Raw genomic sequence first — 27,006 nt, 5'->3', positions numbered from 1 at the left:
AAGACGATGGGGAGTTTTGTCTGGGGGCGAAGATTGGTGGTGTGGGGCATATATGTGTGTATTAATATATATATGTACATACTGGCGATTCATACATGTATGATGGCGAGTACAAACTAGAGTCTTGACCTCACCATGTGCGTTGAAGCATGGCACATCCGGGAAGAGGTTACTTCTTCTACCACGTTGGCCCGCCCGCCCGCCTGCCTGTCTGTCTTGTCCGTCTTGCCTGGGCGCTCATCACCACACACCAGGGATGACGGCCCACTTGTTGCGAATCTTTTCCGGGCCAAACTTGTCCATGTACCACTTCTTGCCGTTGACGGCGCGGGGCAGCATGGTGAGCAACTCGTTGAGGAAGAAGGCGCGGGCCGGGGCGCAGGTCCAGCCGGCGGCGATCCAGAAGCCGAGCCACTCGACCCATTCGAGAAAGTAGTGCGGGTAGAGCATGTACTTGAAGAGGCCGGCCTGGGGGATCTCGTAGTGCTTCTCGACGACGGCCGCGACCGGGTCAGAGGAAGAGGACTGGTGGGCGTGGGCGTCGCGGAGGATGCGCTCCCGGCGACGCTGCTCCTTGCGGCGAATCTCGCGCAGCTCCTCGTCGTGGAACCAGTTGCCGGCGAGGCCGACGTAAAAGACGGCGAGGCCGGCGGCAAACTGGGGCAGCGGTGACTGGGCGGCCCATCCGGCGTCGGTGACGACGCCGTAGGCGGACAGCCAGGCGCCGAGGCAGGCGGCGTTGCAGAGCTGGAAGCCGAGGGCCATGGCCCAGACGGCGACGTGGATGGGGGCCATGGAGGGCTGCATGAGGGGAAAGAGGATGGCGCGGTTGAGGTAGTGAATGACCTATTTTTTACATGTTAACGATTTTCTTTTGGTTGATTTCTTGAAAGTCTAGGCCAAGAAAGAAAAGGAAAGAGAGAGAGAGAGAGATTGAAGAACCAGAACCAGAAAAGAAAGAAAAAAAACGTACGAAGAGACCGCCAAGGACGCGGTTCTGCCAGGGCAAGTCGTCTATGCCATGCTGCTGCGGGAGCGTGTTCATAATGTATAGCAACGTCAGGAAGCCCGGCGCCTCCATGGTCATCCAGGCGACGCGGCCGGGGATGTTGAGCGGGCTACGGACCGACGTCTTGCCCATGCCGTACCACTTGATGACCCATTGTAGCGAGCCAATCTTTTGGGGGAGGAGGGAGTTGAGAGAAGAGCAAGTTAGCAATGGTGGTGTCTTTTCCGGGGGGGGCAAATGAAGAGGGGAGAGAGAGAGGAGGGGGGGGGGGGGGGGGGGGGAAGGTGGTTTGAACAAGAAAACAAGAAAAGATATTCTCACAATAGGGTACAGAAACTGCCAGATAAAGATGAGCGTTTCATAATTTTCCCGCGTGGGCGGTAGCCAGCCTTGGACAATTGCCATGATAATGGTGATGCTGACCGCGATGATGGTGATGGTGACGATGAGGATGGTGATGATGATGATGATGGTGGTCAATGTAGGTGGTAGTGGTGAAGCTTTCTTCCGAGGCTCTCCGGTTTGTTTTGTTTACTTTTGTTGATGAAGACGTCAAGATTTTTTTTCCCTTTTTTCCCCTCTTGGTGCTGTTTTGCCAGGTTCAAGGGGAAAGGGGGTAGGAGGGCAGAGGTTTCGAGAGCTTCAATTGACGAATAAAGAGGTAGGCAATGTATATATGTGTGTGTGTGTGATATGATAATACTCGATCAGGCCTTTCTTCTTCCACAGTATGTTTTTGGACAAAACGACGTCACGAAAGAGAGAGGGGGGACCTTACTTAAAGGGGAAAAGCTAAAAAAAAAATGAATAAAAAAATAGCCAAGTTATCGATAGATGACTCGGGAAGAGAGCTCTAGTGGGGTAACGTAGATCGGCCGACAACTACTTGCTAACAAGGTTCTACCTTGGTGGTATGAGCTGATGGAAGAAGCGAAAGAAGCGAAATAGGGCATCGTCTTCTCCGTGAAGCCTTGAGAATATATTCCTCCACTCCACCAAGTTTTGGCGAATTGAATCGAGCAAAAATCACAGCCATCATTTGCATCGAAAATGAACGTGGCCGTAAACGTATCGGGCATCGTCGCTGGACGCTTCTTCTTCACCAGGTTGGGTGCAATTTTCCGTTAATAAATTGCAGGGGAGACCAGTCTCGTCGATTACCGCGCTACGTGTGTCATACCGGTCAAAGGATACGTCGCGGCCAATTTTTGACTACAGAAGCGCTGTCTCCCCTGCCGTCTCTTGCCAAGGCACATATGCCAACAAACCGGCGGTTGTTCTACTCGTGGAATCAGCATTTATCATGCCGGAATCTTGTCCTCATTGTAGTCGCCGACCGACTGGTGCGTCATGTTCGGCCAGGTTTTGCGGTAGAAGGAATGAAAATAAGTAGCAAATCGGCTGCGAGAACCATCTGTTGAGAAGGGTGGGTGACAGAGAGCTACTCGGAACGGTAAACAGGTTTTGAAATTAAAAGAGAGAGAGAGAGAGAAAAGGGGCGGGGGGAGAGGGCACTCGAGTCGATTTCACAAAAGTGTAGAGGTCGAGGGTAAGCAGATGGCCATAGTTCAAAAAATAAAATGTAAAATCTATTCGTTGATTGACTAGTCAACATGAGACCGTACGCTGTCGAGGATACTCGAATGTGAAGCTGGCTAGCTTGGATGGAGAACAAAAAAAGAAAAAAAGGAAGAAAGGAAGAGAACGCTGCATCGTACACATGGAAAATGAAATGAAAAAGAGAATAAAAAAGGGAAAAAGAAAAAGAAAACTCCAAGAAACACCAATGTTGCCCTGATTTACCAAGTTCCCACTACACGCAAAAGACACACCACCCTCCCGGCTTCTCTACATGACCACACAGTCACGATCTCTGTCCCGCCCCGGCCCTTGACTCGGTCGGCCTCCTGCCGACGGTCTTTGGGGGCGGTATCCTGCGCTGCCGGGTCCGTAGCCGCCGCCTGGTCGCGGCCCTCCTCCCGACATCATGCCGCCGCCAAAGCCGCCGCCGCCGCTGCTGCTGTTGGTGTGGCTTCCTCCCGGCAACGGGCCATGTCCACCGCCTGGCCCTTGTCCCTGACCTCCTCCTTCTCCTGTTCCTGCTCCTTGCCCCGGCACGTAGCGTCGGTCGTGCTGCGCCGCCTCATACGACGGCGGAGCTTCCTCGCCCGACTCCGTGGCTGGTGGTCTGTGGACGGGCGGCCGGCCGGCGGGTCGCAAGCCCGTAGTCGTCGTCGTCGTCGTCGTCGCTGTGGTCGTCGGCGGCGGAACCAGTGGGCGGACGTTCTGAGATTGCGGTCGCGGGGGTTGCGGCGGCGGCACGTCACTGTTTCGTCGGCCGCCGCTGGGACTGGACACGGTCACGTTGACGTTGCTCGAGGTGCGGCTCGGCAGTGCCGGGCCGCCACCGCTGGTCCGACGACGCGAGTCGCGCGCCACGGGCCGCGGTGGCTGACGGCCCTGCTGCTCGATAAATTGCTCCGAGAGCCGGCTCTCCTGGCGCCGACGCTCTTGCTCCTCGCGCTGCTTCTGCTCCTCTTCCTCCTGCAGCTGCAGCGCGAGCGCCAGGTCGCCGTCTTCCTGCTCATGGTCCGCTCCGGACAGCATCCCCATGTCCACCTCTGCTTCTTCCAGCCGTTCCTTGCCTCGCCGGCTCTGCACTCTACTCCACTCGCCGCCGCCGGCGTCGTCGTTTGCGTAGCTCGGTCCTGAGCTCGTCTCGCCAGGGTTCGGCGAGCCTGCAGGCCGAAAGTCGCCCGCAAACAGCGCCGACATGTCGCCGTTAACGTCCTCGAGGCTCTCCCAGACCACCTCCTCGTGGCTGCTGTATCCCGCGTCCGTCACCAGCGTCAGGAGCTGCATCGTTGACGGGTGGCAGTACAGCGTGCTGAAATGATCGTTGCGGAAGAGGATGGCAAACGTTCCGGGTCGCATCGCCCTGCTAATGACTTCGATGCCCCAGGGGGTAAGCTGCGTTGCCGACTCGCTCATAAACATCTTGATGGTCATGACGTCTTGATACAATTGTTGCTCCGGCCCGGACAAGCCACCGTTAGGGTCTGACAGCTTGGCCTCGAGCTCCTCCTCGCGGAACAGCAGATTCTGCGCATCTTCGTATGATGCCGCCTGGCGTTCAAAGGCGTCGTACGCAGGATCCGACCTGGCAGGGAGCCAGCCGTGGATCAGCGGGATCGAGAATGTCGCATAGAGCTTCATCTCCAGGCTGTTCTCAAACGTGCCCGGCATCAGCCCGTCTCGCTCCGTGGGGTGCAGATGGGTCAGCGAGCTTCTCTTGTAGGCCTTGACCATCTGCTCCGTCGGGATGAATCGCGGGTTGACGTTCATGCCCGTGTGCAAGCTCTGCAAGAATTCATACAGCTCGCTCATGTCAGGGAGCGCATCTTCCGACGACGTCCGGCGCGGCGACATGAGCTCGTCAAACACGGCGTCTAGCACCAGGTTCAAGCTGATGCGCTCTCGCAACCGCAAAACTTGCACCAGAGTCGTTTCGGGCGTGTCTGCCGGCGTGGTCAGGCTCAGGGCATTGACCAGCGCGACGAGAGGACAGGGCCCGTTCTCGTTCTGGACCAGAATGGGGGACACTCGAGGGTTCTTGTCCGCGGCGGGGTCGTTCCAGCGGATATTCTTGATCTGATACGTCTCAGCCTTGCCATCGACGGGTTGGCGGGTCGTGGACCATCTCTGCGCTTGCTCGGCCTGTCGCGGTGGTAGTGCCGGCCCCGCCTCTACCTGCTCCGGCAACAAACCTCCTGTTCGCGGCGGGTGTTGCGCCTGAGAGGGCTGCGCCGGTGGTTCGTAGCCAATGGGTTCGATAAGGGGCCCGTCAGCCCTGGGCTCGTCCTTTGGTTCGTGCGAGGTGAGAAACGGTGGCCTCTCTGGAGCTTGGTTGTTTCTTTCCACCCCGGCCGTCTGGAAAGCGTCGTTTTTGTATTGTTCGTTTTCAGAGCTGGGCTTGTCCCATGGAGTTGCTGGGGCGTCAACAAAGGGAGTCGAGGAGCCCGGCCCCGGTGCAGTGTCTGGTGTTTTCGTTGTTGTAGCGATGGGTGTGTCGGCAACTGGGACCGGCAATGCCCCCACGCCAGGTATCGAGGCCGTCGTAGCCTCAGTCTCGGCCTTGCGCGTACCACCAGGAGCGGCGCCGCCTGGGTCACCAGCAACCGAGGACGATTCCGAGTCAATCATGTTCCAGTCGTCCTGGTCCGAGTCTTCACCGGCCGTCTTGTTCGTCTCTCTCCTCTTCATCTGCGGCGTGCGGCCCAGATCATCCCAGGCGTGCTGCTGCTCATCAGAGATTTGCGAAAACTGGTCCGCGGGCTTCATGGCGAGGGTGCTCTGCGAGTCGAGCTGGCTCTTGGACATATTCAGTGACTCGCTGCCCCAGACCGACTGTTCCTCGGGCGTGGGCACGCTCAGGGGTTTCTGTGGGTGGGTGTACGACGTGGCGTCCAACTCGACGGCGTCTTGTCTGCTCCACGGATCCTGCTGGAACTCGGGCGGCATCACGGGCGGGGGCGTCTGGCGGGCTGCTCGCGAATCTTCGGAGACGGACGTGCCGGTGTGCTGCATGTACAGCGCGGAGCTCCACGGGTTGTTGGTGGCGGACTCGAGGTGCATCTGGGACAAGGCCTCGGTCGGGGCCTGGGCTGCCGAGGCAGCGCCATTGCCTTGTTTGTTGCGAAAGGGATTCGAATTGGGCGACTTGCCGCCGCCCGGGCGCAGAATGCTCGGCACCCGTTCAATAGGTTCGTCCGGTTGCTTGCTGCCACTTTGCACTGTGTTGGCGGCTACGCTGCTTGTGGTGGCGCCGGTGTCGTGGTGTTGTATCTGCGGGATGGGAGGCCTGCGGGCGCTGCCAAGGCCCGGCTGGAGAGCATCCGGGATAGCACTGTCATTTGGTGCGTCTCCGTTGGTGTGGTGTTGACCATGTTGGCTCGATACGGTGCCCGCCCACGGGTTCGAGGCATCGTCTGCGGGCGGTTGTGTCGAGGCGGATCGCGGCGGGGGATGGTCCGTTGGTGGTTGGCTGGCGGGAGCTCCCACCGGACTGTCGCCCGAGGTCTGGAACGACACCATTTCGGGCCGGGCGCCAGTCGTGCTGCTTTGGACGGGAAAAAACCGTGGCGTATCAAATCTCGTGGAGAGCGTCGTCTCCAACAAGCCTGTCGGCCGGAAGCCTCTGGGAGAGCGGCGAGGGGTGCAACCCTGCGCCTGCGATGACGACGATGCGGGCCCTGGAGGCGGCGGCTGGGTGAGACTGTGCTGAGAGCCGGTGCGAGGTCGATGTGGTAATGGCCATAACAGAAAGGCACGATAGATGCGGATGCGAAATTTCGAGCAAGGAGGCAGATGCGCAGGGGCTGGATTGGTCTATAGGTCTCTGGGACTTTGCGACATTACGTAGGTAGGATTACACAGCTCTCGGGATCTACAAAGAAAGAGTCGGGGCGGCAAACGCATGAAAGCTTACTACCTATTAGCAGCAAGGCTGCCGCGGCGGGTTCTGCGGGTTCCGTGCCTGCCTGGACAGTGGGCCTCGTTATACAATCCATTCATGATGCAGCGAGTTATTTCCATCATGTTATTTTTATTTCTCTGGAAAGAAGGGTCCTATGTGAAAAAGAAAAGAGTAAAAAAAGTAATCCAAGTCTATACAATCACAAGAATTTGCAACGAGGCAGCGGCACGCGGCTGGCACCTCAACACACACACACACACACACATACACAAGTAAGCAGTGAGCACATCTCATGGTGGCCGCTAAAACCATCATACGTAAGACCCTACGTACCCGACCAGATGCGACTGAGCTGCCTTTTTTGCAACACTGGTTCCCTCAACGGTTTTTTTTTTTTTGTCACGGGTAAGGCTGTCCTGGGAACCCTCGACACCAATCAAGCGGCCGAGTCCGACGTGTATGTAACCTTTTTGCTTGGCCCGACAAGGCTGAGCCGAATGGAGGGCTACCAACGTGTATTCGGCCTCGGCCACCATAAATGGCCAATGTCCCTCCTACATTTCGGTACTAGGTATTGTTTTGTTTTATTTTTAATAAAAAAGAATGCACACCCTCAATGGAATGCTTCCCTGTATCCATCATCATGTATTATATGCTTAACAAAAGACAATCAACTATATATGCAGCCCCCTCCTCCAAGCTCGGCCCCCCGGGCTCGACACCAAATGCTATGCAGAACACACAAGAACACGTTGAATTCTTTCATCTTTGCAGACAGACGGGCCGAATAAAGAAAGATGGACAGAAAGAAAAAAAGCAAACGCCGTAGAATAAACGCCATGGAAGAAAAATAAACCCCATCCGATCCTAATACACTTGCGAAATAGACTCGTCATCATCAACAAACACCATACGAGCCAAGCTTCTTTCCTTTCTCTTCTTCTTCTTCTTCTTCTTCTCCTTCTCCTCTCCTTCTTCTTTCCCGTCAACGTCTTCTCTTCATTTCCCCTTCTTGCTCTTCTCCACCAGCGCCGTCCACCGCTTGCAGTGCGGCATCTCGAGCGCGTTGGCCAGCGCCATCTTGACCTCGTCCTGGTAGAACCACCCGGTCGCGTCCTCGCGCATCCGCCGCTGCGTCGCCTGCTCGCGCTCGCACCCGCTGCGGATCTGGTGCAGCGCGTTCTGCTCCGCCACGCGGTCCAGGTCCCCCAGCTGGCCCTTTGTGTACTGCCGGACGTCCCGCTCCCGCACAAAGTACTTGATGCCGTGCACCGGCGTCACCCGCTCGTGCGTGTACGGCGCGCTCGGGCTGTCAAACGCCATGTTGGGCGTCGCCGGCCCGCCGTCGCCCCCAAACAGCGACGTCAGCAGCGGGAAGATAAAGAAGAGCAGGATCGGCAGGATCCCGATGAGGTTCTGCAGCCCGCCGCCGCCCCCGCCGCCCTGCGCCCCGTCGTCTGGTCGATTTTGCGTGTCGCGCGGGCGTCCCCGGGGTCGGGCGCCGCCAAACTGGTGAACGCGGATGCCGGGACCGCCGCCAAAGTTGAAGACGAACTGAGGGCCTGTATCAAAGACTGGGTGTCGCATGGTTAGCCAAGGGATTTGCCGCAAAGCGTAGTAGGGAAAGAAAAATTGCTGGTAGCCATACCTCCGCCGCCGCCAAAGCCGCCGCCAAAGAACCGCGCAAACATTTCCTCGGGACTTATGTCCTCGTCCCAGCCGCCGCCGCCGCCGCCCATGGGACCGCCCGGGCGCGCACCGCCCGACGGTTGCCGCGAGGCAAAGCCGGAGAAGGGGTTCTGGGCTTGGGCGCTGGCGAAGCGGCTGTCCGGGTCGGTGCCGAAGCGGTCGTACTTGTCCCTCTTGTCCTTGTCGCCGAGGACGCCGAACGCGCGGCTGACCATCTTGAAAGCCTCGTCGGCGTGCTCGTGGCCGTTCTTGTCCGGGTGCGTCAGCAGCGACTGCTTGCGGTAGGCCTTTTTGATCTCGGCCTCGGTGCAGGTCCGGCGCACCGACTCGAGGCCCAGGATCTCGTAAAAGGCCGTCGCGTCGCAGCGCCGGATCCGCAGCACGGCCGCCTTTTGCTCGACCGTGTAGGACCGGCCCTGGTTGCCCTGGTTGTGGTCGCGCGCGCGGGCGCCGCCGGGACCGGCCGTGTCGGCCCCCGAGGCTTTTGCGTCTGGCATGTCACGCAAGAGCCGTGTGTGTGTGTGTGTGTGTGTGTGTACGAGAGGGTGCGTGCGTGCGTGAAAGAGAGCGAGAGAGAGAGAGAGAGATGGAACGTCGTTTGCGTAATTTGTCGTTTCGGCCAATGTCGAGAGCGATAGAAGGAGTGCGTTATCTGAGTAGATCCTCGGTTCGAGCTGCCTAGAGAGATGGAACGGGAAGTCGATTAAAACAGACGATCAATGCTGCCCGGCATCGAGATGTATTTCCACGATGACGAGTTGCTGTGATCCTCGACGAATGCGAGATTGGCCGCCTATGCCAAAAGAAAAAAAATAAGCAAATGGATCAGAGGCCAGCAAGGCTGCAGTTTTGTTGGTTGATGTGGCTTCTTGCCAGCGGACTTTGGGGGGGGAAGACTGGAACTGCACCAGTGGAGCGGCCACAAAGGGTCCAGGTGCCGGTGTGGCAACAGGGGCGGCGTCGTTGTACTGAGAGTACCTGTACAGTAGAGTGTGGGTGAAGACGCTATCAACCAGGTAGGTAGTTTCGCCAACGGACACGGAGTACGGTGTGCTTACATGGATTGATTCGTCTAATGAGTAGCTATTTTTCACGAAAACTACAACTGCGGCTTGCTGGTTTATTTGCGCATCATCCGGCCAGTAATGCGTACACATTTTGGCACGAAACGTGTTGCTCGACACCAATTCTGCCGTTACTTGACGCGGCGCTGTTACCTGTTGCCCCACGTGATGGTATCCTTTCAACACTACCCTATACCGTAGGTCTACTGCTGGAGTTGACAATGGTAGTCTGCTACGCCTCTTGGGCTCTTGTGGAAATCATGTTTGACCAAGTTATATCCAATCGTTACGGGTCGCTTTTGTGTGGATTCATTCTCGTTTTACTAGTCGAGGGAGAACATGTAGCTTCAGTCGTACAGGCTACCCCAATGGATCGCGGCCTTGCACAGTTAGAACACCAGCTAAATATTGCAAGAACCTCGACAATGTGCACCAGACAATTCTCATCCTTTGAAATTTCTCAACAGCCACCATCTAATGTTTACAAACACAGTAACATTAATCTATACAACACTCATCCACCTGGGTCAGGCCTGGCGACGCGGAACAACCGCGCCGTCACGTGACACAGAATTGTTCATGGAGTGATTCCAAAGTTTGGCCAAGCAAGCTTGCAGGCCTCATCAACTGTTCAGTTCCCAACCAGTCACGATGCAACCGACAAGATTACTCCTAAAGCGCTCTGTATGGAAGGGTAAGAATAGTTGTCCTTCATCTCTCTCCTCATTCGCAGACCACACTAACCATGCCGTTATTTTCCAGGGCCCAACCTTGTACCGTAAGACCCTTCGAAGACGAGAGGAAAAGAAGAAAGAAAAAGAAAGACTACGACCCAGAACTCTCTAACCCGCGATCGACTGCAGACTACCCATTGTGTGGCCCAAAAAGGCCGGCGACAAGGTGCCCCCCGTGCGCACGCAGGCCCGTTCCGCCACCATCCTGCCCAACTTTGTCGGGCTCAAGTTTGAGATTCACAACGGCAAGGACTACCACCCCGTGACGATAACGGAAGACATGGTCGGACACAAGCTGGGCGAGTTTTCACCGTACGTTGACGCCCCAATTCTGATGCGAGGGAAACGAGAAGAAGAAGAAGAAGAAGAAGAAGAAGAAGAAGAAGAAGAAGAAGAAGAAGAAGAAGAAGAAGAAGAAGAAGAAGAAGAAGAAGAAGAAGAAGAAGAAGAAGAAGAAGAAGAAGAAGAAGAAGAAGAAGAAGAAAAAAACGGGGAGTTGGGCAAAGGGTTGGCTAACGGTACTTTTTGACTCTAGGACGCGGAAACCAAACATCTACGGCAAGAAATAAAAAGGAGACGGGGCGACATCAAACCAAGGGATAAGAGGAGAGGAATCTGCGACTGCCAGAGTCAAGTCGCGCTGTACAAATACAACGCTGTATCAACACGAATACATAATGACAAACAAGAGACATCAACCAATTCGCGCAATCCGTCGAAAAAGAAAAACATTATCTATCCTATGATGGGACAGTACGAGAAGAAGTAGTAGTTGCCCTTTTGCAGCATTCATTCTGTGCGAGTGGTACTTTCTTCCTCGAGGAGCCAAATCCAAACGCCCAAACGCCAATTCCGTATTACCCCAAGTCCTTTTTTTAAACTGCGTGATGCCGTAAAAAACCAGAAAAAAAAAGAAGACAAAAAACAAGTCATCCAAGAGCAGCGCTTCTCGCCAGAAACGCTTACCTGACCAGCAGGCCATCATACTCTACCGGTAAAACTCGCTGCGCTTCACGTTGACGCCGTACTCGCCCACGGCCATGCCCAGGTCCTCCATGGTCAGGACGGTCCTGTTCTGGCTGCCGCCCTGGCCGCCGCCGCCGTACCCGGGCCGCTGGATGCCCAGGGGCGCGCCCTTGCCCTGGTCCTTGTTGCCCGGCTGGCCGGCCTGCTGGCCCGGGATGGGGAACCCGGCGGCGGCGCCCAGCGAGCCCATCGGGTTGTTGGCGTTGTTGTTGCTCGCCCGGATGCGGCTGTACTGGTACGCGTCGGCCGCGATGTCGGCGATGAACTTTTGCGTCGCGAGCGCCAGGAGCCGCGCCAGCCGCTGGTCCGTCTGCGGCGGCGGCGGGAGGCCGGCCTTTGTCATGTAGTATTGCGTGACGGCGTCGGGGATCTGTGGGGTTTTTTTTTGGCATCGTCAGAAACGTCGGCAAAGAAGAAGCAAGTGCCAACTGGAATAGAAGAAGAAGAAGAGGAGGGGGGGGGGAAGGAAGGGGTCACGGCGGACGGAGAAGAGAAAAACAAAAACAAGGACAGAGCATACGATAGGTGCGCAGTCATCCACCTTGTTAAGAAACTCGCGCAGCGACGTGTCCTTGCGCGATGGTAGCTTCGAGTCGCCCGGTGGGAGCTGCGTAGTAGGGCCATTTGCGTGGTTGCCGTTCGGGGCCGCGGCCGGCTGCTGGTGGTTCTCGGGGGCGTCGCCGGCCATGATGGGATGAGTTTACTATCAAGCCTGCCCTTCGCCTGATTATGATGAAAGTGCGCAAGAAACAGGTGCGCACAACGATGGTCGTGCTGATGTTGGCTTTGCGTCCATGTTGAACGTTTAGTCTCGCGGTTGCGATGTAAGGTCTTCACGTGACCGCAAACGGGTGCGCGCCGCTTGCGTTGTAAATAGTTAATATTTGGACCAGCTATGATCTTTTTCTTCATAAAAAGCTTTTTGATTTTTTTTGTATTCATTATCAAGCATGTGCTTCTAAAATCGTAAACTTGGAATTACTTTTTGTTGTTCCATCCTGTCCCCTGGTGCTGCGTCGCCACATTCTCTCCAACACATCATGGCGTGTCCAGAGTGACCTTGTCCAAGCAAATCAGTCCCCCAAACGCCATCTATAGAGTGCAAATCAAGTGTTGTGAATGAAGAGCCATGCTTCGGGATTTTTTCCGTTTAAACTAGAGTACATCGTGTTGAATTGAGCTGTTTCGTCACAAGCTGGGGGTAATAATTGCTAGGCTGAAGCACTGCGTTAGCGCGCCATGATTTGCCCACCCCAAAACCAACCAGCTGGGAAGCAACAACAACAGCGCGTTTAAACGGGAAGCTTGAACTTCTTGCCCTTGAGGACCTTGGTGTAGTAGACGTAGAAGAAGTCGCTGTAGAGGACGGTCTGGACGAGGCCGGCAATGATGGCGATCCAGTCAGGCTTGTGGTTGGGCTCGGCAAAGTAGCGGTAGATCCAGTTGGGGATGTAGAGGGCGCGGTAGCTGCCGAGGGCGAAGAGGTAGTGGGTGGTGATGGTCTCGGCCTCGCCGGTGCGCTGCAGCATGAAGAGCTGGGGCAGGATGGCGACGGACTCGAGCCAGATAGAGAAGGCCCAGAGAACCTCCTTGACGGTGTAGCTCACGGGGAAGAGGAGGGCGAGGACGGCGGCGCCGCCGAGGAGGTACTGGACGCGAAACGTGTCGACATTGGGGTCGTTTGTGGGCTTGTACGCGTTGGTCATGAGGTAGATGATGTAGCCCTGGGAGCCGATGAAGAGGATCTTGAAGACAAAGTTGTACAGGCTGTTGGTGGTGAAGAGATCTGGAAGAGGGGAGGGGGGATAAAACAGGTCAATGGCTAGTCGTTGAGCTTCAAATTCAATGAGAAGAGACGAACCGAGGTACCTCGTCACGTAGACCATGAGGTAGAGAGCTTGCGACTTGAAGGAGATGCCGGAGCAGCTCTGTTTGGAGACGTGGTTAGCTGATGGTACGCGCAACGCCGGGAGCAGGGATGCCACACATTTAACTGGACCATCTTGTGCAGCAGGATGAAGATGCTGCCCAAGTGCGAAAAGTCCGCTGGATATCATGTTAGCAGGGGGGCCCGGGAGGGGAAGCTGTCGTGGGATGGACGTGGTTCGGCGCACCAGCAAGGCGGAAGAGGTTGAGAGTCATGGTTCCTGAAGGAGAGGGAAGCTTGCGCTCGTCACGTTGAAAGCAAAAAAAAAAAAAAAAAACAAGGGGGAGAAGTTGAAGCCGTAAGCTTCTCAGAGGAAAGCAAAATGTCTTATTGCACGAGAGAAGACAAAAAAGAATAATAATCGAAAACCTGACGGTAGGTTGTGGACGATGGGGAGAGGGGTGTTTCGATTTGCGCGAGGATGAAAGGGAGTTGAGCAACAAGATGAAGGCAAAAAGGACACGACACGCGCCATGGCGCTCATTGGGTAGATTTGGTCGCCCTTGGGTTATATGGGGGGGGGGTCTTTCTGCCGATGGCACCAGCGTCATTGTCGGCGCGGGCTGGCTGGGCGGACGGACGGGCGGCGGCGGCGACGGCGGGCGGTGGGACGAAGGCTACAGTGGCCTTTTCGTTTTTTTTTTTTTTTTTTTTGTTATTCAATGGTGGGCGCGAGCGTAGAGCTACTCAGTACTAAGGTTAGTAGGCTACTTACCTACGTAGACAGGTAGGTACAATGTAGGCTGGTTTCAGCGCTTCTCCTAGTGGGCAAGGGGGGCCTTTTACAGGTGCCTTGAGATGCTCCCACAGAGGGAATCTTTTTGGTAAGTAGTGGATTGCCGAGCTTGTCCATATACGGCTAGCGGGACTGCGGCTGCTTTTTGTCAGGGGAGTCGACGTGGACTCATACCAAGGCAGTCTTGTGCGCGAGCACCCACGTACTAACTACTGCAGGGGCCGTTACTTATTATACCTAAGTAGTTAATAGCGTGTCCAAGCTCGCGTGGCAGGTCGATGAAACAGCGATTGCAAGTAAAACGCAGGTGATGTGATACGATGGGAATATCGGGCCAGGAAAAAGAGACATGAAGACATCTCCATGGTTCTCAAGGCCCTGAATTCCCAAGCATCCAGGGTACTGTAGGCAGCTGACGAAGCTACCTGTACACGTTCTACCAAGTTGGGAAGCCACTTGATCAAAGTATTTCAAAGTCAAGCTATACTACTTTGTGCTCTTGCGATATTCAATTTTTTCTTTCTTTGCTTCCTTGGGCACTGGTCAAAAAGGTCATGACGACCACGGTAGCTGATTTCAGCACCACTCGAGCATTTATAAGAGGCGTCGTGTGGCTGGCATGTGGCTGGCATTGGCTAGGCGCAGCACTTACCAATCTTTATAGTACTTACTGGTACTTTGCAGCCCGTGAATTGGCACCCATGCACCTAATTGTCCATGTCGCTGCCAACAACAGGCCAGACAAGTCCTAGAGTCAATTTGATTTGGAAACTGACCAGCAAAGGCGAACAATGAGACTGAAATACTGAAATTCACGCCCGCAATGATATCAAGTCTTGAAGATGCAAATGGATCCGATGAGGCTAGTCTAGTTGCGCTCAAGACCAACATGATTCGATGCTAATCAATGGATGCTTACCAGTAAGTACTTATTAAGTATAACCTGTACCCACGGAGTACGAGTACCAGTACGGAGTACCTACGGAGCACCCGCACCAACACCTACAAAAGAAAATATGGGTCTCACGATGACCTGCCTTGCACTAGCCACAATTAGTAAGCTGGCTCGCTGCCTCGCTCCCGGACTTTGGCTGGAGAACCGGGCGACTTCTGTGGCTGCGCCTCACAAGACCCGCGGGCAGTGACAACCGTAACCAGGGCCGCGTGTGGCGCATGCCTAATCATCCCAAACGTCATTACCAAGCATTTCTACGAAGCAACCCGAACCCTTCGGATACTTTACTTGGCATCCCCAGAAGACCCCGAGTTTGCCCCCTGACCAAGCCTAACGCATACATATATTTATCCCCTGCTTTCTCTCCGTCTCACTGACCATTTTCGTACCGTTGTGTCTTGTTTTCCTTGCGATTCTCATCAGCAAACGAATCTCCGCCACAGTGCCACGGATCCTTGCGGACTTACAACCTGCGTATTGTATTTGTAATCCGCATCAGACCACCTCCCAGTCTACTACGCACCTCTCACCAATCCTTGTCACCACGACAAGAAACTATCAGAAGCAGCATCTATTTTACGACCAACAGCCTTCTCTGGAGCGCAACAGCAACCATGGCTGATGGAGAGCGATCCCACAGCCCCGACGGCTCGGAAGCCGGGTCCGAAGGCGACTGGATCACCCTAAGCATATCCCATCGCCAGACGACATGCGATCTGCAGTTTCCCCCGGACGCCACCATTGTCCAGCTCTTTGAGGAGCTCGAAGCCACACTCGATATCCCTGTGGCAAACCAGAAGATCCTTGTGCCCAAGGGCCCACTGCTCAAGGCGCCCTTCAAGAACCCAGACATGAGCCTCGCCGAGCTCCAGGGCAGGACGCTCAAGCTCATGGGCTCCGCCTCGTCAGAGGTCCAGGCCGTGCAGAGCATGTGCGAGAGGATCAAGCAGCGCGCCGCCGCTCGCCTTGCACAGCGCGGCAAAGCACGCCCGCACAGAAAACAGGCCGTGACCGCCGACGACACCAAGTACACCTTTTTGCAGGTGAAACCCCTACAGGGGCTACCGCGGCCGGAGAGGAGCATGGCGCTGCTCATGCGTCTAAAGGAAGACCCCGGCATCAAGGCGACGATGAAGAAGCGCAAGTACACGGTAGCGCTGCTGACCGAGATGGAACCCCTGTCCAACACCCAGTCCACGCACGAGGGCACGTCTCGGATCCTCGGGCTCAACCGCAACAAGGGCGAGGTCATTGAGCTGCGGCTGCGCACCGACGCGCACGACGGCTACCGCGACTACAAGACGATTCGCAAGACCTTGTGCCACGAGCTCGCCCACAACATCCACAGCGACCACGACCGCAAATTCTGGGACCTGTGCCACACCATTGAGCGCGAGGTGGACGGCGCGGACTGGAAGACGGGCGGCCACACGCTCGGCGAGACGTCGCGCTACGTCATCTCCGGCCAGGAGGCCTACGATGAGGCAGAAGAAGACGCCGGCGGCTGGACGGGCGGCGAATTCGTCCTCGGCGGCCATGGCGGCGACGGCGGCGGCGGCGTCATCACCACAGGTGGCGGAATCACTGCTGGCCTGAGCCGGCGCGAGGTTCTCGCCCAGGCGGCGCTAGAAAGACAACGCAAGGAGACGCAGGAGGAAGCCAAGGCTGTCGAGGCGGCCGAGAAGGGATGGAGACCGTGCCAACGGCAGCAGCCCAGCGACGAGTCTCCCGAATGAGCAACGAACCGAACGAATTGCATTGGGTATGGGGCTAATTGTATGGATACGGTAGCATTCAGCGAGCGATGGCATATGATAGACATGTTTTTCTTTTGAGCTGTTTTCTTTTTTCGGAGTTGCGAACGCAGCTGTTTTCATCAACTTTGTCTTCAGGTATTGGAGGGGATGTATTACAATATGTATTACAGACAGTGTTTCTTCCTCCACTCAATACCAATTCTAGCGCAATCACAGGACTGCCTATATAATTGAATAACGGTAAGAGCCGGCGGGCTTTTGCTACCGAGATATTTATTGTGCGATGATACGTGCAAAACTTGTAGACATGGCAGTCGAGTTCCATGACGGCCGAGGGTATGCCAGGCGCTGCAGTAGCATTTCCAGTAGCATTCAGGAAAGCCTACGTGCAAAGTGAGACTTCATACAATTTTCAAGCTGCCAGTCTTTGTGAAACTGGCCCTATCATACAAGAGCGATACCTGTTTTCTTCTTTCCCCTGCTTGTTTTTCTCTTGCTGCTTCATAGCGACCAACGGGACGGACATGGACGACGGGCCAGAAGTAAAAAGACACCAAAAAAGAGCCCACACACCCACAGCCAAGATAGATACAGAGATCCGCCTTCCCAGGAAACCTTCATAAGCTGGAAACCAAGCCCCCCCCGGGTACGTCTCTGAACATCAGTACGGCAAGGGATCCAGGTCCAGGCCCGTGACGCTGAGCTTGAAGGCGTCGTTGCGCGAGTAGCTCCCCTGGGCGTCGAGGTCCAGCCGGCCGCGGATGCAGTCGCGCATGTCCACGTCGTGCCAGATGAGGCCCTCGCTGTCCTCCCACTGGGGGCCGGCGACGACGTCGCCGTAGGGCGAGACAATGGCCGACCCGCCGCGTGAGAGCCACCCGGGTGCCATGCCCGCGGCTTTGGGCTGCGCCGCCGCCGCCGCCTGGTCTCCGTTGGTTGCTGTCGTCGTCGTCGTCGTCAATGACCCTGCCGGCGGCGGCGGGCCGGGCTGCGCATTGTGGTTGTCGTCGTCGTCGTCGTCAGCGGCGGCGCAGCTCAGCACAATCTCGTTGCCGTCGCTGTCAAAGACGGACTGGCGACGGCGACGGGGCGGTGAGCTGGGCAGCGCAATCTCGTGGCCCTCGGCCGTGATGGTGGAGTTGCGACGGCGCGGCGGCGGCGCCGACACGGGCGCCGCAGCATCCGTCACGCCGTTGACATGAGGGGTGGCGCCGCTCGTGGTCGTCGTGTTCGTCGCCCCGGTGGAGGCACCGGCGGCGGAACCGGCACCGGCACCGGCGCCGGCGCCCTCCTCCCGCACGCACATGTTGCTGCTGACGACGAAGCAGCGGCCCTCGACGGCGACGGTGCGCATCAGCGCCATCCACTGGTCGCGGTTGTCCGCCGTCGGCGCCAGGTACAGGTTGACGTTTTGCGCGTACAGCGCCTGCCGCAGCATCGGCATGTAGTTTTCCCAGCAGATGGCGGCGGCCAGGTTGACGCGCACGCCGCGGATCGTGGTGGACACGGCGCGCAGCGTGCTCGGGCTGCCCTGACCCCAGCAGAGGCGTTCCGTGCCAGTCTGGAAAAGGGGGGTGTTGGCTTTTGTTCTTTTACAAGAAGAAGAAAGAGAAAAGAAAGAAAAGAAAAAAAACTTACAGGCATCACCTTGCGACGTTTGCCCAGCATGCCCTCGCGCGGGCAGACGTACACGACGGAGCAGTAGAGCGTCCCGCCGGCGCGCTCAATGACGCCGACGACGAGGAACACGCCCGTTTGGGCCGCGATGGCCTCTATTTCCTCGCGCGTCCCGTCGCCTCGCCTCTGCTGCGCGCGCGTCTGATCCTCGGACTCGCCGGTGGTGGTGTTGGAGGTGCCGGCACCACCACCGAGCTGACGCTTGACCCAGCGGTCGCCGCCGCCGCCGCCACCGTCGCCCGTGACGTCGCCGAGGTCGACGGCCTCGTCAAAGTAGCGGGCAAACTCTTCGCGGCCCTCGCGGGAGCGGTCGCCGATGACGCACCCAAAGTGCGTGCCCCGCGGGTAGCCCCCCACGTAGGCCTCGGGCAGCAGCAGCAGGTCGACGCGCTGGGCGGCGGCGCGGCGGGCGAGCGACGCCAGCTGCCGCAGGGTGGCGGCCCGGGTCGCCTGCGTGCCGGGGGAGGCGGTGCCGAGCCGGATGGTGGTGGTGGTAGTGGTGCTGGTCATGGTCGCGTGCGGGCCTTTTTTGTATGTGTTTGTATGTGTGTGTCCGTATCTGTGAGTAGGTGTGTATGTGGCCTCTTTTGCTCCTTTTGTAGAGAGCAAAGACCAGAGAGAGAGACAGAGAAAGTACACGAAATGCTATCGCTCACCTCGTCACACGCACTGTGGGAAGAGGGACGAGATGATATAGTGACACGGGTTGACGTCAAAATCGCAAGACGGCGATGTCCCCCATATAATAGTGAGGGGTCGAGTCGTTTTTTGACCTGTTGTCTGCAGCTGCAGCAGTCCGGAGCAGCGGGCTGGTATTAGCTAGCCGCGGGGTTATGCTGCTGGTGCTGCTGGTGCTGCTCAAGGTTTATGGGGCATTTCCGTTCGCGGCCTCGGTGCTTCGGCAGTTGAAGCATGATGCTTCTACATTTTTACGCGGAAACATGAGCAAAGCCCCTTTGTCGAGATTGAGTTTACACACCGTGCCTCGACAAGTATTCCATTGAACCCCTGCGAGCCATTAATTATACGCGGGCTTCTTCACGAATCCCCTGCCCCCGTCGCATCGGCGGCCGTTCTACACCCGGCCCCACTCGCCCCGGCAGGGGGGAAACCAGATCATCATCGTGAGTCGGCAGCAGCTCATCGTGAGTCGAAGCTGGGGACTCCAGCGAAGCGTAGCCGCATACATTGTTGGTCATTTTGTTGTATCGATATCGTGCATCATCGCATGCCTCGAAAACGCCTTGACAGTCCCCACTCCGACTCATGATGAGTTCTGGCGACTCACAATGACTGGGATGACTTGCTCTGCTCGAGTGGGCTACCAATTATTTCTTTGACTAGATGACAAGCCCGTATAATAAGTAATAACGCCCCCTCTTTCATCAGATGATCTCACTACGACAGGCGCTCAACGCCTGTAACATCTTCCGTAGTATAGTGGTCAGTATGCAAGCTTGTCACGCTTGAGACCCGGGTTCAATTCCCGGCGGGAGAGATCCGCCACACTTCCTAGAAGTGCATCCTTCTTTTTTTATTTGCTTTCTTTTTTCTCGCATCGTTTTGTATTTCTTGTCCATGGCAACGCAAGTGTATGTTTTTTTATTTAGAATAATTCTTGTAGCCAATCAACGACATTTTGGTCATAAATTCGTCTAGTGCTCAATGATTATATTATATGTACACCACACCGACCACGCCTCTGCCAGCTCACCGTCTCCTGGATCTCGTCGGTACTGAACGCGCCGGCTCAAATGCATCGTCGTCAGACACTTCGTCGTCGCTGATTTCGATACCCTTGGCTTGAGTCCCCGATTTCTGCGAAAAGTTCAACGTTGTCTGCGTTCCCTGCCGAGTCCTCGTCGATGTTCTCGTCGCAGCCGCCGCCTTCTTGGGAGCTGCTGCCTTCTTTGCCGGCGCCGCGCGCGCGGCTCGCCTTGGCGGTGGTGACGCGGGCTCTGGCTCTGGCTCTGGCTCTTCGTCCGACTCCATCAACACATCTTCCTCTTCCTCTTCCTCTACGGGCGCCTTGCGGCCACGACCCCTTGTCGTCGCGGCCTTCTTCGCCGGCGCCTTCTTCGTAGGGGCCTTTTTGGTTGCCGCTCCGCGTCGTGTTGTTTTGGCCGGTGCTGTGTCCTCCTCATCAAGGAGAGAGTCGGCCACCCGAGATGCCGCAGAGCCACCGGCGACAAGGCTAGCGTCACCAACAGCTTCATATGTCCATGCGCCGGGCGCTTGCTCCCACTCGCCGTCGAAATCGCTGTCCCACGTCGCAGGTTTCGGCTGTAGCACGCGACGCCGCTCCCCGGACGCCGGCTTGGCGCCGCCCTCGAGTTGCTGCTCCACCCTTGTTCTGTAAATCTCCATGGCGCTGTTCAGATCCTCGTCGTCCGATTCAAGTCCCAGCATCTGCTTCACCTGACCCGTCAAATGCTCGGAAACAAACAGCTCCATTGCATGCTTGTCATCCTTGGCGACGAATTGGTTCACAGCCTCGCCAAAGGGCCCTTGCGGAAGAACCTTGAGAGACTGCGCGGAGAGAAAGTCCTGAACCAGCGAGTCAACCTTGACCATGTCACCGCCGTCTTCCAGGTTGTCCAAAACTTCCGCGGGGGCGGCGGCTGTAGTCTTTCGTTGAACCGTCTTCTTGCGATAAAAGTATACTACGTCATTGGTATTTGCCACCTTGCCGACGAACCTGTTGGAAAATCTCTGCGGGTTTTCGCATTCGAAAAGACCGCCCTCGGGAGCCGTATATTCAACCTTGAGACGAATCAGCGGCAGTGGTGGCTCTTCCAGAGCCTCCTGATCCGTCTGAATGGCTTCCCATTCCGTGTTTGCTTCTTCAATCATTTCCTCCACGACTTCCATGAGTCTCCGCGTGACCTCTTGGCGGTTATCTTTCTTCTTGTCCAAGCCCTTGAAGCGCTTATCCTGATTCAGGATAATTTCTCTCGTGACAAAGGGCCGTACCGTTTTCAGCGGAATCTTTTCCATCTTGAACTCTTTCCCGGTGACACTGACAATAGCCACGTGCTTTTGAACCGCCTCACCTGGTACTAGCGAAGTCGCCACCGAGGAGCCAGGCTGCATGACGTGGAAACCAGTTTCAGGGTTCCGCGTCGGGTCGATCAGGCATTCGTGCTCGTGACCCCATACGACCAAATTCATCCAGTCTGGTAGCACGTTTTCGGGCAAGTACGAAGTTGCCGTGTGTGCGTGGTGATTTTGATGTACAGCTAGTAGATTGAACCACTCCCCGGTTTCGGCACCAGGCTTGAACCACTTGACCTTGTGATCTCGAAATGTTCGAAACATTCGCTCGTCGCGGACGTTGCTCAATCCAAACAGCGCTAGCTTGGTCTCGCCTTTTTGCAGCAGGATCGGCCGTGCCTCGATGTTGTCCGCTTCCGCCACCCGCCCGTAGTAGTTGAGTAGCCCGCAGGCTTGCAGTAGATCGAGCGAGCACAGGTTACCGTCTCCGGAGGGATCGTCGTGATTCCCGTGAATCGAAAACACAGGAATCGAAATGTTAATGTCCGGGTCTTCGTAGTTGACGTGGGGAAATGCGCCCTCGAACACGGTTGCGGCGTCGGAGAGGAATTCGAGCGGACACGGCTTCATGCCGAGGCAGTTTTGTCGGAGTGTTCGCATGACCTGGTATAGTGACTTTCGCGAGGGCTTGTTATCGTGGAACAAGTCTCCTGCCAGAAGAACCATGTCTACCTACGACGCATTAGTAAACGCGCTGTAGTGTGGTGAGAGCCAAGGCTGCCGTACGTCTTCCGTGCGGGCTAGATTCATAATCTCGTCAAAGGTTCGCCAGCTATCATCTTTGCGAATAGCATCTCGCTCCTCGAATCCGACGTGGTTGTCCGTCGCCACCAGAATACGGATCGTATCCGCGGCTAAACGCCATGATTAGCGCTGCTTCGCTCACGAGTGAATAGCTATTCTACGACTCACTATTTGAGCCCGGCATGCTTGCTGTGCGATATCAAAAAAAAGGCCTATACCACAAAATAGGACCAGACCTTGTCTTGCTCGGGCGCTTACACGGCCAGTGCAACCAATTGTCAAAGTCGCCTGGATGGCAAACGGGGCTGGTGAATTCGGTGGAGCGGACGCGTACAAATTAACGGTCACCGTGACGCGAAATGGTGCGAAATCACGTGGAGGGTTTAATTGATGAGACCGCATTGCACCTTGTTTGCACCAAGAATAGTGGCTTTCAATGAAGTTGGAAACACAAAAAAAATCAAAAGGAAGTATGGCTTGAAAAGGCAATCTATTACTTGAAAAGCAGAGGATGTTGTGATATTTACGCCGAGAATCAACCCATGTCTACCAAAACTCCACAGATGTAGGTGTCAAAGCCGTAATGCAATGCGTGTTCTCTGTGCACCAGAGGGACCAAAAAAGAAAAAGCAATAGACGAAAGAGTGAATATTTACAAGAGGACCGTGAAGAGTCCTATATGAGAATGCCGCGCTGCTTCCAGCCGCCAGGTCCCAGCCAAGCCCAGAGCAGCAGGGCGCAGGCAACCCACACAGTGATGGCCTCGCCCCAAAACGTGGCAGAATAACAGCCCTTTCCGTAGCAGAAAAGCTCGTCCCCGGCGCTGCCGTTTGGCCCGGGGGGCTGGTCGGGCTGGCTCGCGCTGGTCTGGTAGCCGGCCGCATAGACGAGCCCCCAAAAGGTCGAGCCCAAAGCGGGAAGGGTGGTCACGACGCCAAAGTTGGTGGCAAAGTTTTCAACGCCCCAAATGATTGTGACGATGAGCGGCGCGAGGCTGAAAATGGCGCCGTAGCCGGCGCCGACGAGGCCGGAGACGACCCAGAAACGGTCGGCATGGTTCTGGGCGGCGCCGGAGGCGAGAAACGCCAAGCCCAGAGACATGGTCATGGCGAAGAAGAGCATAAATGCCACGCGCGAAATGGTGAATCGCTGCAGCCGGGAAGTGTGGTGGTGAATGGGGAGCTGCGCATGCTGCGTCTGGGGCGCGGGGGCGACCAGATCGGTAATGGTACCAACCAACATGCGACCAAAGGTGCTCGTAAGGCCAAAGATTGAAACGTGAGTGGCCGCAGAGGTACCAGTGCCAAAGCCTTCCGCAGTTGGGGGCGACAGCGTTCCGATGATGGTGCCGAGGTTGTTGATGAAGGCTTCACCAGGGCCAACCATCAACAGGAAGGCGAGGGCAAAGGGCCACATGGTGTGGTCTGCGAGAAACCTCCTGGTCTCGGCATTCAGGACCCAGTTCTTCTTCCACTGGGCGTCGTCGTCGTCTCTGAAGGAGCCGGCAAGTAGCGGCGTGCTGGCGATGGAAGCGGGAGTAGCGGGAGTACTTGTGCCGTAGCCCCTCTCCGCACGCCGGAGTAGCGAGCGGTCATCCAAGAGACCGCTCTGCTCGAGCTCCTCGATGGCGCCTTCGATCAAATCCTCCTCATCGACAACCTTTAGTGTGAAGAAGCCCAAAATGCCGACAGAGAGCAGGAGCATGCCCAGGAAGAGGAAGAAGCGGAAGACGTCAATGTCGCCCTTGGAGCCATCCGGTCGCCGTGCGTACATCCAACGGCTGGCGCACTGGCTGATCCACATGCCGCTGATGCCAAAGGCCGTGATGGGCAGGGCGAGGGCCAGGCCCCTGTACTTGCCCTTGCCAAAGTTCTTGGCGCAGGTCGAGACGGCGGAGATGTACATGGCGCAGGTGGCGGCGCCGATGCAGACAAAGGCGAAGACCATGAGGGGGTAGGACCACTCGTTGGCGGGGGCGGACGGGCGGGCACCGATGAGGCTGTTGTACTCGAGGTCGAGCTTGCGGTAGACGGCGGCGGCGGTGCCGTAGCCGGTGGCGAAGAGCAGGGCGGCGAGCAGCGAGAGCGGGGCGGGGCCGGCGCGGTCGCAGACGTAGCCCATGACGGAGATGGGAAGGTAGAGGGCGATGGAGCTGCCGATGGCGACGCCATTAACCTGGAACTGGGTGTAGCGCAGGCGGGACTGGAACGAGGGCGCGTAGAGCGAGAAGACGGCGTTGGAGCCTGCGCAGAGGGACATGAGGGTGGCGACGACGAGGGCGACGGCGCGGACGGCCTTTTTGTGACGGATCAGCCGGCGGCGCTCCGACGTGTCGGAGAGCGAGGCGCCATCCTCGCTGACGGTGTAGGTGGAAATGTTGTCGTTGTCGTCTTCACTGAGTGGGCGGCGGGTGGTGACGGCTCCTGCATCGGATAGCGTCATGCTACCGGTAGCCCGCGGCGCCGGACTTTTGGAGGGGTGACGCAGAGAGGATGCAAGACGGAGGTTGTCGAATTACAGAAGAGAAAAACGAATGAAAGAAAAAAGGACGCCGGTAAACCGAAATCCGAGATGATGCAAGCATGCAAAAGAAAAAAAACACACACACGTGTTCCGGGGAGGGGGTGGTGAAGTTGATGGGAAAAAGATGGCGGGCGTTTGCGCTGCGCGAGACAGGTCTAACCTCTGACCTCTGACCCATGTAAGCTGTAGTTAGTCACGCTGTCCAGCAGGCCCATCACGTAATGTGCTCATCGTGACCTGCCCGATCCGTGGGCCGCCGCCGCACTTGACGGCCAGCGTACCCGTTTTTTTGGCGCGAGGCTCTGCGAAGGCGCGGGACTGCCTCAAATGGTACAAATGGTGCTTTGTGCGGGGACGTGCCTGGGACGGATAGCGGGTGGCCTTGCGGGGAAGCTCCGCTGGTTTTGCTTCAAGAGACATGGCCCCCGCGCGGGAGCGAAACATCTAAGGCGGCGAAATACAGGATATGTGTTTAAATAAAAAGGGGGAGTTATTTATATTTGAATCCTTTTTTTTTTTTTTTTTTTTTTTTTTTAAATGTGCGCTTGTTGGGCAGAATGCTCAGCTCAGCCTGCTACTAGACTCCCATCGCGGCGAGCAGGCTCTGCCCTCGTACGGATTACTTACTGAGTACTTACTGGGCTGGCTGGCTGGCTGGCGCCCAGTCAGGTTCACCTCGTTTGCCATTCTGTTAAAACTAGATGACCGAGGGGAAAACTTGTCTTAATTGCTATCCAGAACTAAAATATTCTCCCTGTCCCATTTATGCACCCTTAGTTTTGACCCCGGGCAAATCGCAGGTTCTCGTTGCCAACCACGCCCTTCAGAACATTGCCGGTGCCGTCCAGCTGTCCGTTGCCGCCGGCGAGCATAATGTTGCCGAAGCTGTTCGACATGGTCTGCACGCCACTCACAAAGTCTTGTCCGTCAAACGCGCAGTGCCCGCCGTTGGGCGTGTTGTCCACTGTCTGCAGCGCGTTGATCTGGTCGTCGCTGAGACCGGCCGATCGGGCTGCCTGCTCGTAGGCCTGCACGGTCTGCGGAATATCTTTCTGCAGCGACGAAAGTTCCTTTTGCGTCGACTGGATGTGGATGCGCGTGTTGGCAAGCGCCGCCAGGGACTGTTGCGTAAAGTCAACCTTGGGCGGCAAGCCTCCGCACGACAGCAGCACGCCCGCGTTGGGGTAGTTGCCCAGGAAGGCCGGCATGAAGAAGCCGGCCAGCGTGAGAGAACCGCCGCTGACACCGGTAAAGAAGACGTTGGACTGATTGAACGCCACCACCTTGGGCAGCTCATTCTGGATGAGGTCGTTGACGGCCTGCGAGTGCTCCGCGCCATCGGGACGTTCCACCCCGTTGCGGTTCGCGCCGCCCCATTTGCGGTCCTTCGCGTCCGGCGACAGAACCGCCACTCCCATGAGGTTCGAGTTGACGCCCTGGTTGGGGAAGTCCTTGAAGGACTGCCCGCCGTCGCCGTGCAGCAGTACGTTCATGCCGATCGAGCCGGCGCTGTTGGCCGCGGCTTGTGCGCCCTGCACACCAGATGCCTGTGTGAACTGATCCGCGGGAGCGCTGACCTTGAAGCGAATAGGGAGGCCACTGCCGACACGGTTAGCCGTATTCGCAAATAGGCCGATCGTATTTTAGTTCTGTCTGTCCTTACTTGATTTGAACTTGCATGTCAAGAATAGTAGAGCCATCCGTGGCAGTAGTGATCTTCTTTCTGGTGTTACCATTTCCGTTGCCGTTGCCGTTTCCAGTCTGGGTGTTCCCAGTCTGGCCGTTTCCTGTCTTTCCGTTTCCCTTTTTGCCCCTTTGATTGTTGCCGTTGCCATTGCCATTGCCATTGGCATTACCGTTGTTATTACCATTGCCATTGTTGCCATTGGCATTACCAGTGTTGGCATTACCAGTGTTGGCATTACCAGTGTTGGCATTACCAGTGTTAGCATTACCAGTGTTGGCATTGCCATTTCCATTGCCGTTCCTATTGTTGCCCCTATTATTGTTGCCATTGCCATTGGCATTTCCAGTGTTGGAGTTTCCGATGTTGCCGTTGCCGTTGCTGTTGCCGTTGGCATTGCCATTACCGTTGCCATTGCCATTGCCGTTGTTGCCTGGCTGAGGAGCGGCCTCCACAACGGCCAGGCAAAGAACCAGCAACGCAAACAACACCACCAACAGGGAATTTCTTGACTTGAACATGATGACGAACAACCAATAAAGCAGATGAGGAAAGGAAAAAAAGAACCAAGTCTGAAAAGATCAATATCAAGATTGTTGAAACTCCGGGCCGGCCGCAGGAAGAAGAAGGAGAAGAAGAAGAAGAAGAATAAAGTGCGAGATTGAGTGTGAGAGGATTAGATCAGATTGAAGAAGTTGGGAAGCGTTCGTAATATCATCAACCCGAACTAGTCAGAGGCCCCCGGGGTTTGTCTCGCAAGGCTCGATTTCATATCATGAAACTGACGTGGTGTTGTGAGTGTCGCATGCTGTTTCGCCTCCAAGGGGGGCGCTAACAGCCTCGGCCACAGAGGCCCTACACGAACGACGCCGCCGCCCTCATGCAGCACTCTCATACTGAGTAATTCGCCGATGGGTCTTTTTTTGACTCGGCCACTCCATACGAAGCGCT

At 56.4% G+C, this 27,006-nt stretch overlaps 11 protein-coding genes and 1 non-coding gene across 12 annotated transcripts; 3 read left to right on the top strand and 9 right to left on the bottom strand.

The window, feature by feature from the left end:
- Positions 1–240: 240 nt before the first annotated feature.
- V2A60_002627 (uncharacterized protein) lies at positions 241–1,414 on the bottom strand (the record flags this gene model as incomplete). The annotated part of the gene is made up of 3 exons (XM_083253975.1): positions 241–846; positions 974–1,177; positions 1,331–1,414. The coding sequence occupies 3 exons, from the start codon at positions 1,412–1,414 to the stop codon at positions 241–243; spliced, it is 894 nt and encodes a 297-aa protein (XP_083110101.1).
- Positions 1,415–2,857: 1,443 nt separating this feature from the next.
- On the bottom strand, positions 2,858–6,103 carry V2A60_002626 (uncharacterized protein; the record flags this gene model as incomplete). The annotated part of the gene is made up of 1 exon (XM_083253974.1): positions 2,858–6,103. The coding sequence occupies one exon, from the start codon at positions 6,101–6,103 to the stop codon at positions 2,858–2,860; it is 3,246 nt and encodes a 1,081-aa protein (XP_083110100.1).
- A 1,381-nt stretch (positions 6,104–7,484) lies between these two features.
- On the bottom strand, positions 7,485–8,671 carry V2A60_002625 (J domain-containing protein; the record flags this gene model as incomplete). The annotated part of the gene is made up of 2 exons (XM_083253973.1): positions 7,485–8,059; positions 8,134–8,671. The coding sequence occupies 2 exons, from the start codon at positions 8,669–8,671 to the stop codon at positions 7,485–7,487; spliced, it is 1,113 nt and encodes a 370-aa protein (XP_083110099.1).
- Positions 8,672–9,889: 1,218 nt separating this feature from the next.
- On the top strand, positions 9,890–10,541 carry V2A60_002624 (mitochondrial 37S ribosomal protein uS19m; the record flags this gene model as incomplete). The annotated part of the gene is made up of 4 exons (XM_083253972.1): positions 9,890–9,932; positions 10,001–10,016; positions 10,102–10,284; positions 10,508–10,541. The coding sequence occupies 4 exons, from the start codon at positions 9,890–9,892 to the stop codon at positions 10,539–10,541; spliced, it is 276 nt and encodes a 91-aa protein (XP_083110098.1).
- Positions 10,542–10,960: 419 nt separating this feature from the next.
- On the bottom strand, positions 10,961–11,686 carry V2A60_002623 (transcription initiation factor TFIID 23-30kDa subunit-domain-containing protein; the record flags this gene model as incomplete). Its single annotated transcript, XM_083253971.1, has 2 exons — positions 10,961–11,368; positions 11,519–11,686. 2 exons carry the CDS (start codon positions 11,684–11,686, stop codon positions 10,961–10,963), a joined length of 576 nt encoding a protein of 191 aa, XP_083110097.1.
- A 604-nt stretch (positions 11,687–12,290) lies between these two features.
- On the bottom strand, positions 12,291–13,140 carry V2A60_002622 (ER lumen protein retaining receptor-domain-containing protein; the record flags this gene model as incomplete). The annotated part of the gene is made up of 3 exons (XM_083253970.1): positions 12,291–12,926; positions 12,986–13,044; positions 13,113–13,140. The coding sequence occupies 3 exons, from the start codon at positions 13,138–13,140 to the stop codon at positions 12,291–12,293; spliced, it is 723 nt and encodes a 240-aa protein (XP_083110096.1).
- Positions 13,141–15,230: 2,090 nt separating this feature from the next.
- Positions 15,231–16,352, top strand: V2A60_002621 (WLM domain-containing protein; the record flags this gene model as incomplete). The annotated part of the gene is made up of 1 exon (XM_083253969.1): positions 15,231–16,352. The coding sequence occupies one exon, from the start codon at positions 15,231–15,233 to the stop codon at positions 16,350–16,352; it is 1,122 nt and encodes a 373-aa protein (XP_083110095.1).
- A 682-nt stretch (positions 16,353–17,034) lies between these two features.
- Positions 17,035–18,560, bottom strand: V2A60_002620 (carbon-nitrogen hydrolase; the record flags this gene model as incomplete). The annotated part of the gene is made up of 2 exons (XM_083253968.1): positions 17,035–17,934; positions 18,012–18,560. 2 exons carry the CDS (start codon positions 18,558–18,560, stop codon positions 17,035–17,037), a joined length of 1,449 nt encoding a protein of 482 aa, XP_083110094.1.
- Positions 18,561–19,476: 916 nt separating this feature from the next.
- On the top strand, positions 19,477–19,548 carry V2A60_002619. Its single transcript has one exon. It is a non-coding gene; the product is annotated as a tRNA-Asp (tRNA).
- A 212-nt stretch (positions 19,549–19,760) lies between these two features.
- V2A60_002618 (MRX complex nuclease subunit) lies at positions 19,761–22,032 on the bottom strand (the record flags this gene model as incomplete). Its single annotated transcript, XM_083253967.1, has 3 exons — positions 19,761–21,776; positions 21,831–21,958; positions 22,017–22,032. 3 exons carry the CDS (start codon positions 22,030–22,032, stop codon positions 19,761–19,763), a joined length of 2,160 nt encoding a protein of 719 aa, XP_083110093.1.
- A 491-nt stretch (positions 22,033–22,523) lies between these two features.
- Positions 22,524–24,290, bottom strand: V2A60_002617 (major facilitator superfamily domain-containing protein; the record flags this gene model as incomplete). Its single annotated transcript, XM_083253966.1, has 1 exon — positions 22,524–24,290. The coding sequence occupies one exon, from the start codon at positions 24,288–24,290 to the stop codon at positions 22,524–22,526; it is 1,767 nt and encodes a 588-aa protein (XP_083110092.1).
- Positions 24,291–25,144: 854 nt separating this feature from the next.
- Positions 25,145–26,576, bottom strand: V2A60_002616 (uncharacterized protein; the record flags this gene model as incomplete). The annotated part of the gene is made up of 2 exons (XM_083253965.1): positions 25,145–25,970; positions 26,035–26,576. 2 exons carry the CDS (start codon positions 26,574–26,576, stop codon positions 25,145–25,147), a joined length of 1,368 nt encoding a protein of 455 aa, XP_083110091.1.
- Positions 26,577–27,006: the final 430 nt, after the last annotated feature.

Source organism: Cordyceps javanica, chromosome 2, assembly GCF_051103115.1.
Source record: "Cordyceps javanica chromosome 2, complete sequence".
Classification (NCBI taxonomy): domain Eukaryota; kingdom Fungi; phylum Ascomycota; class Sordariomycetes; order Hypocreales; family Cordycipitaceae; genus Cordyceps; species Cordyceps javanica.
Note: the sequence above shows the minus strand (reverse complement) of the source record. Positions and strands in the feature narration are given on the sequence as shown.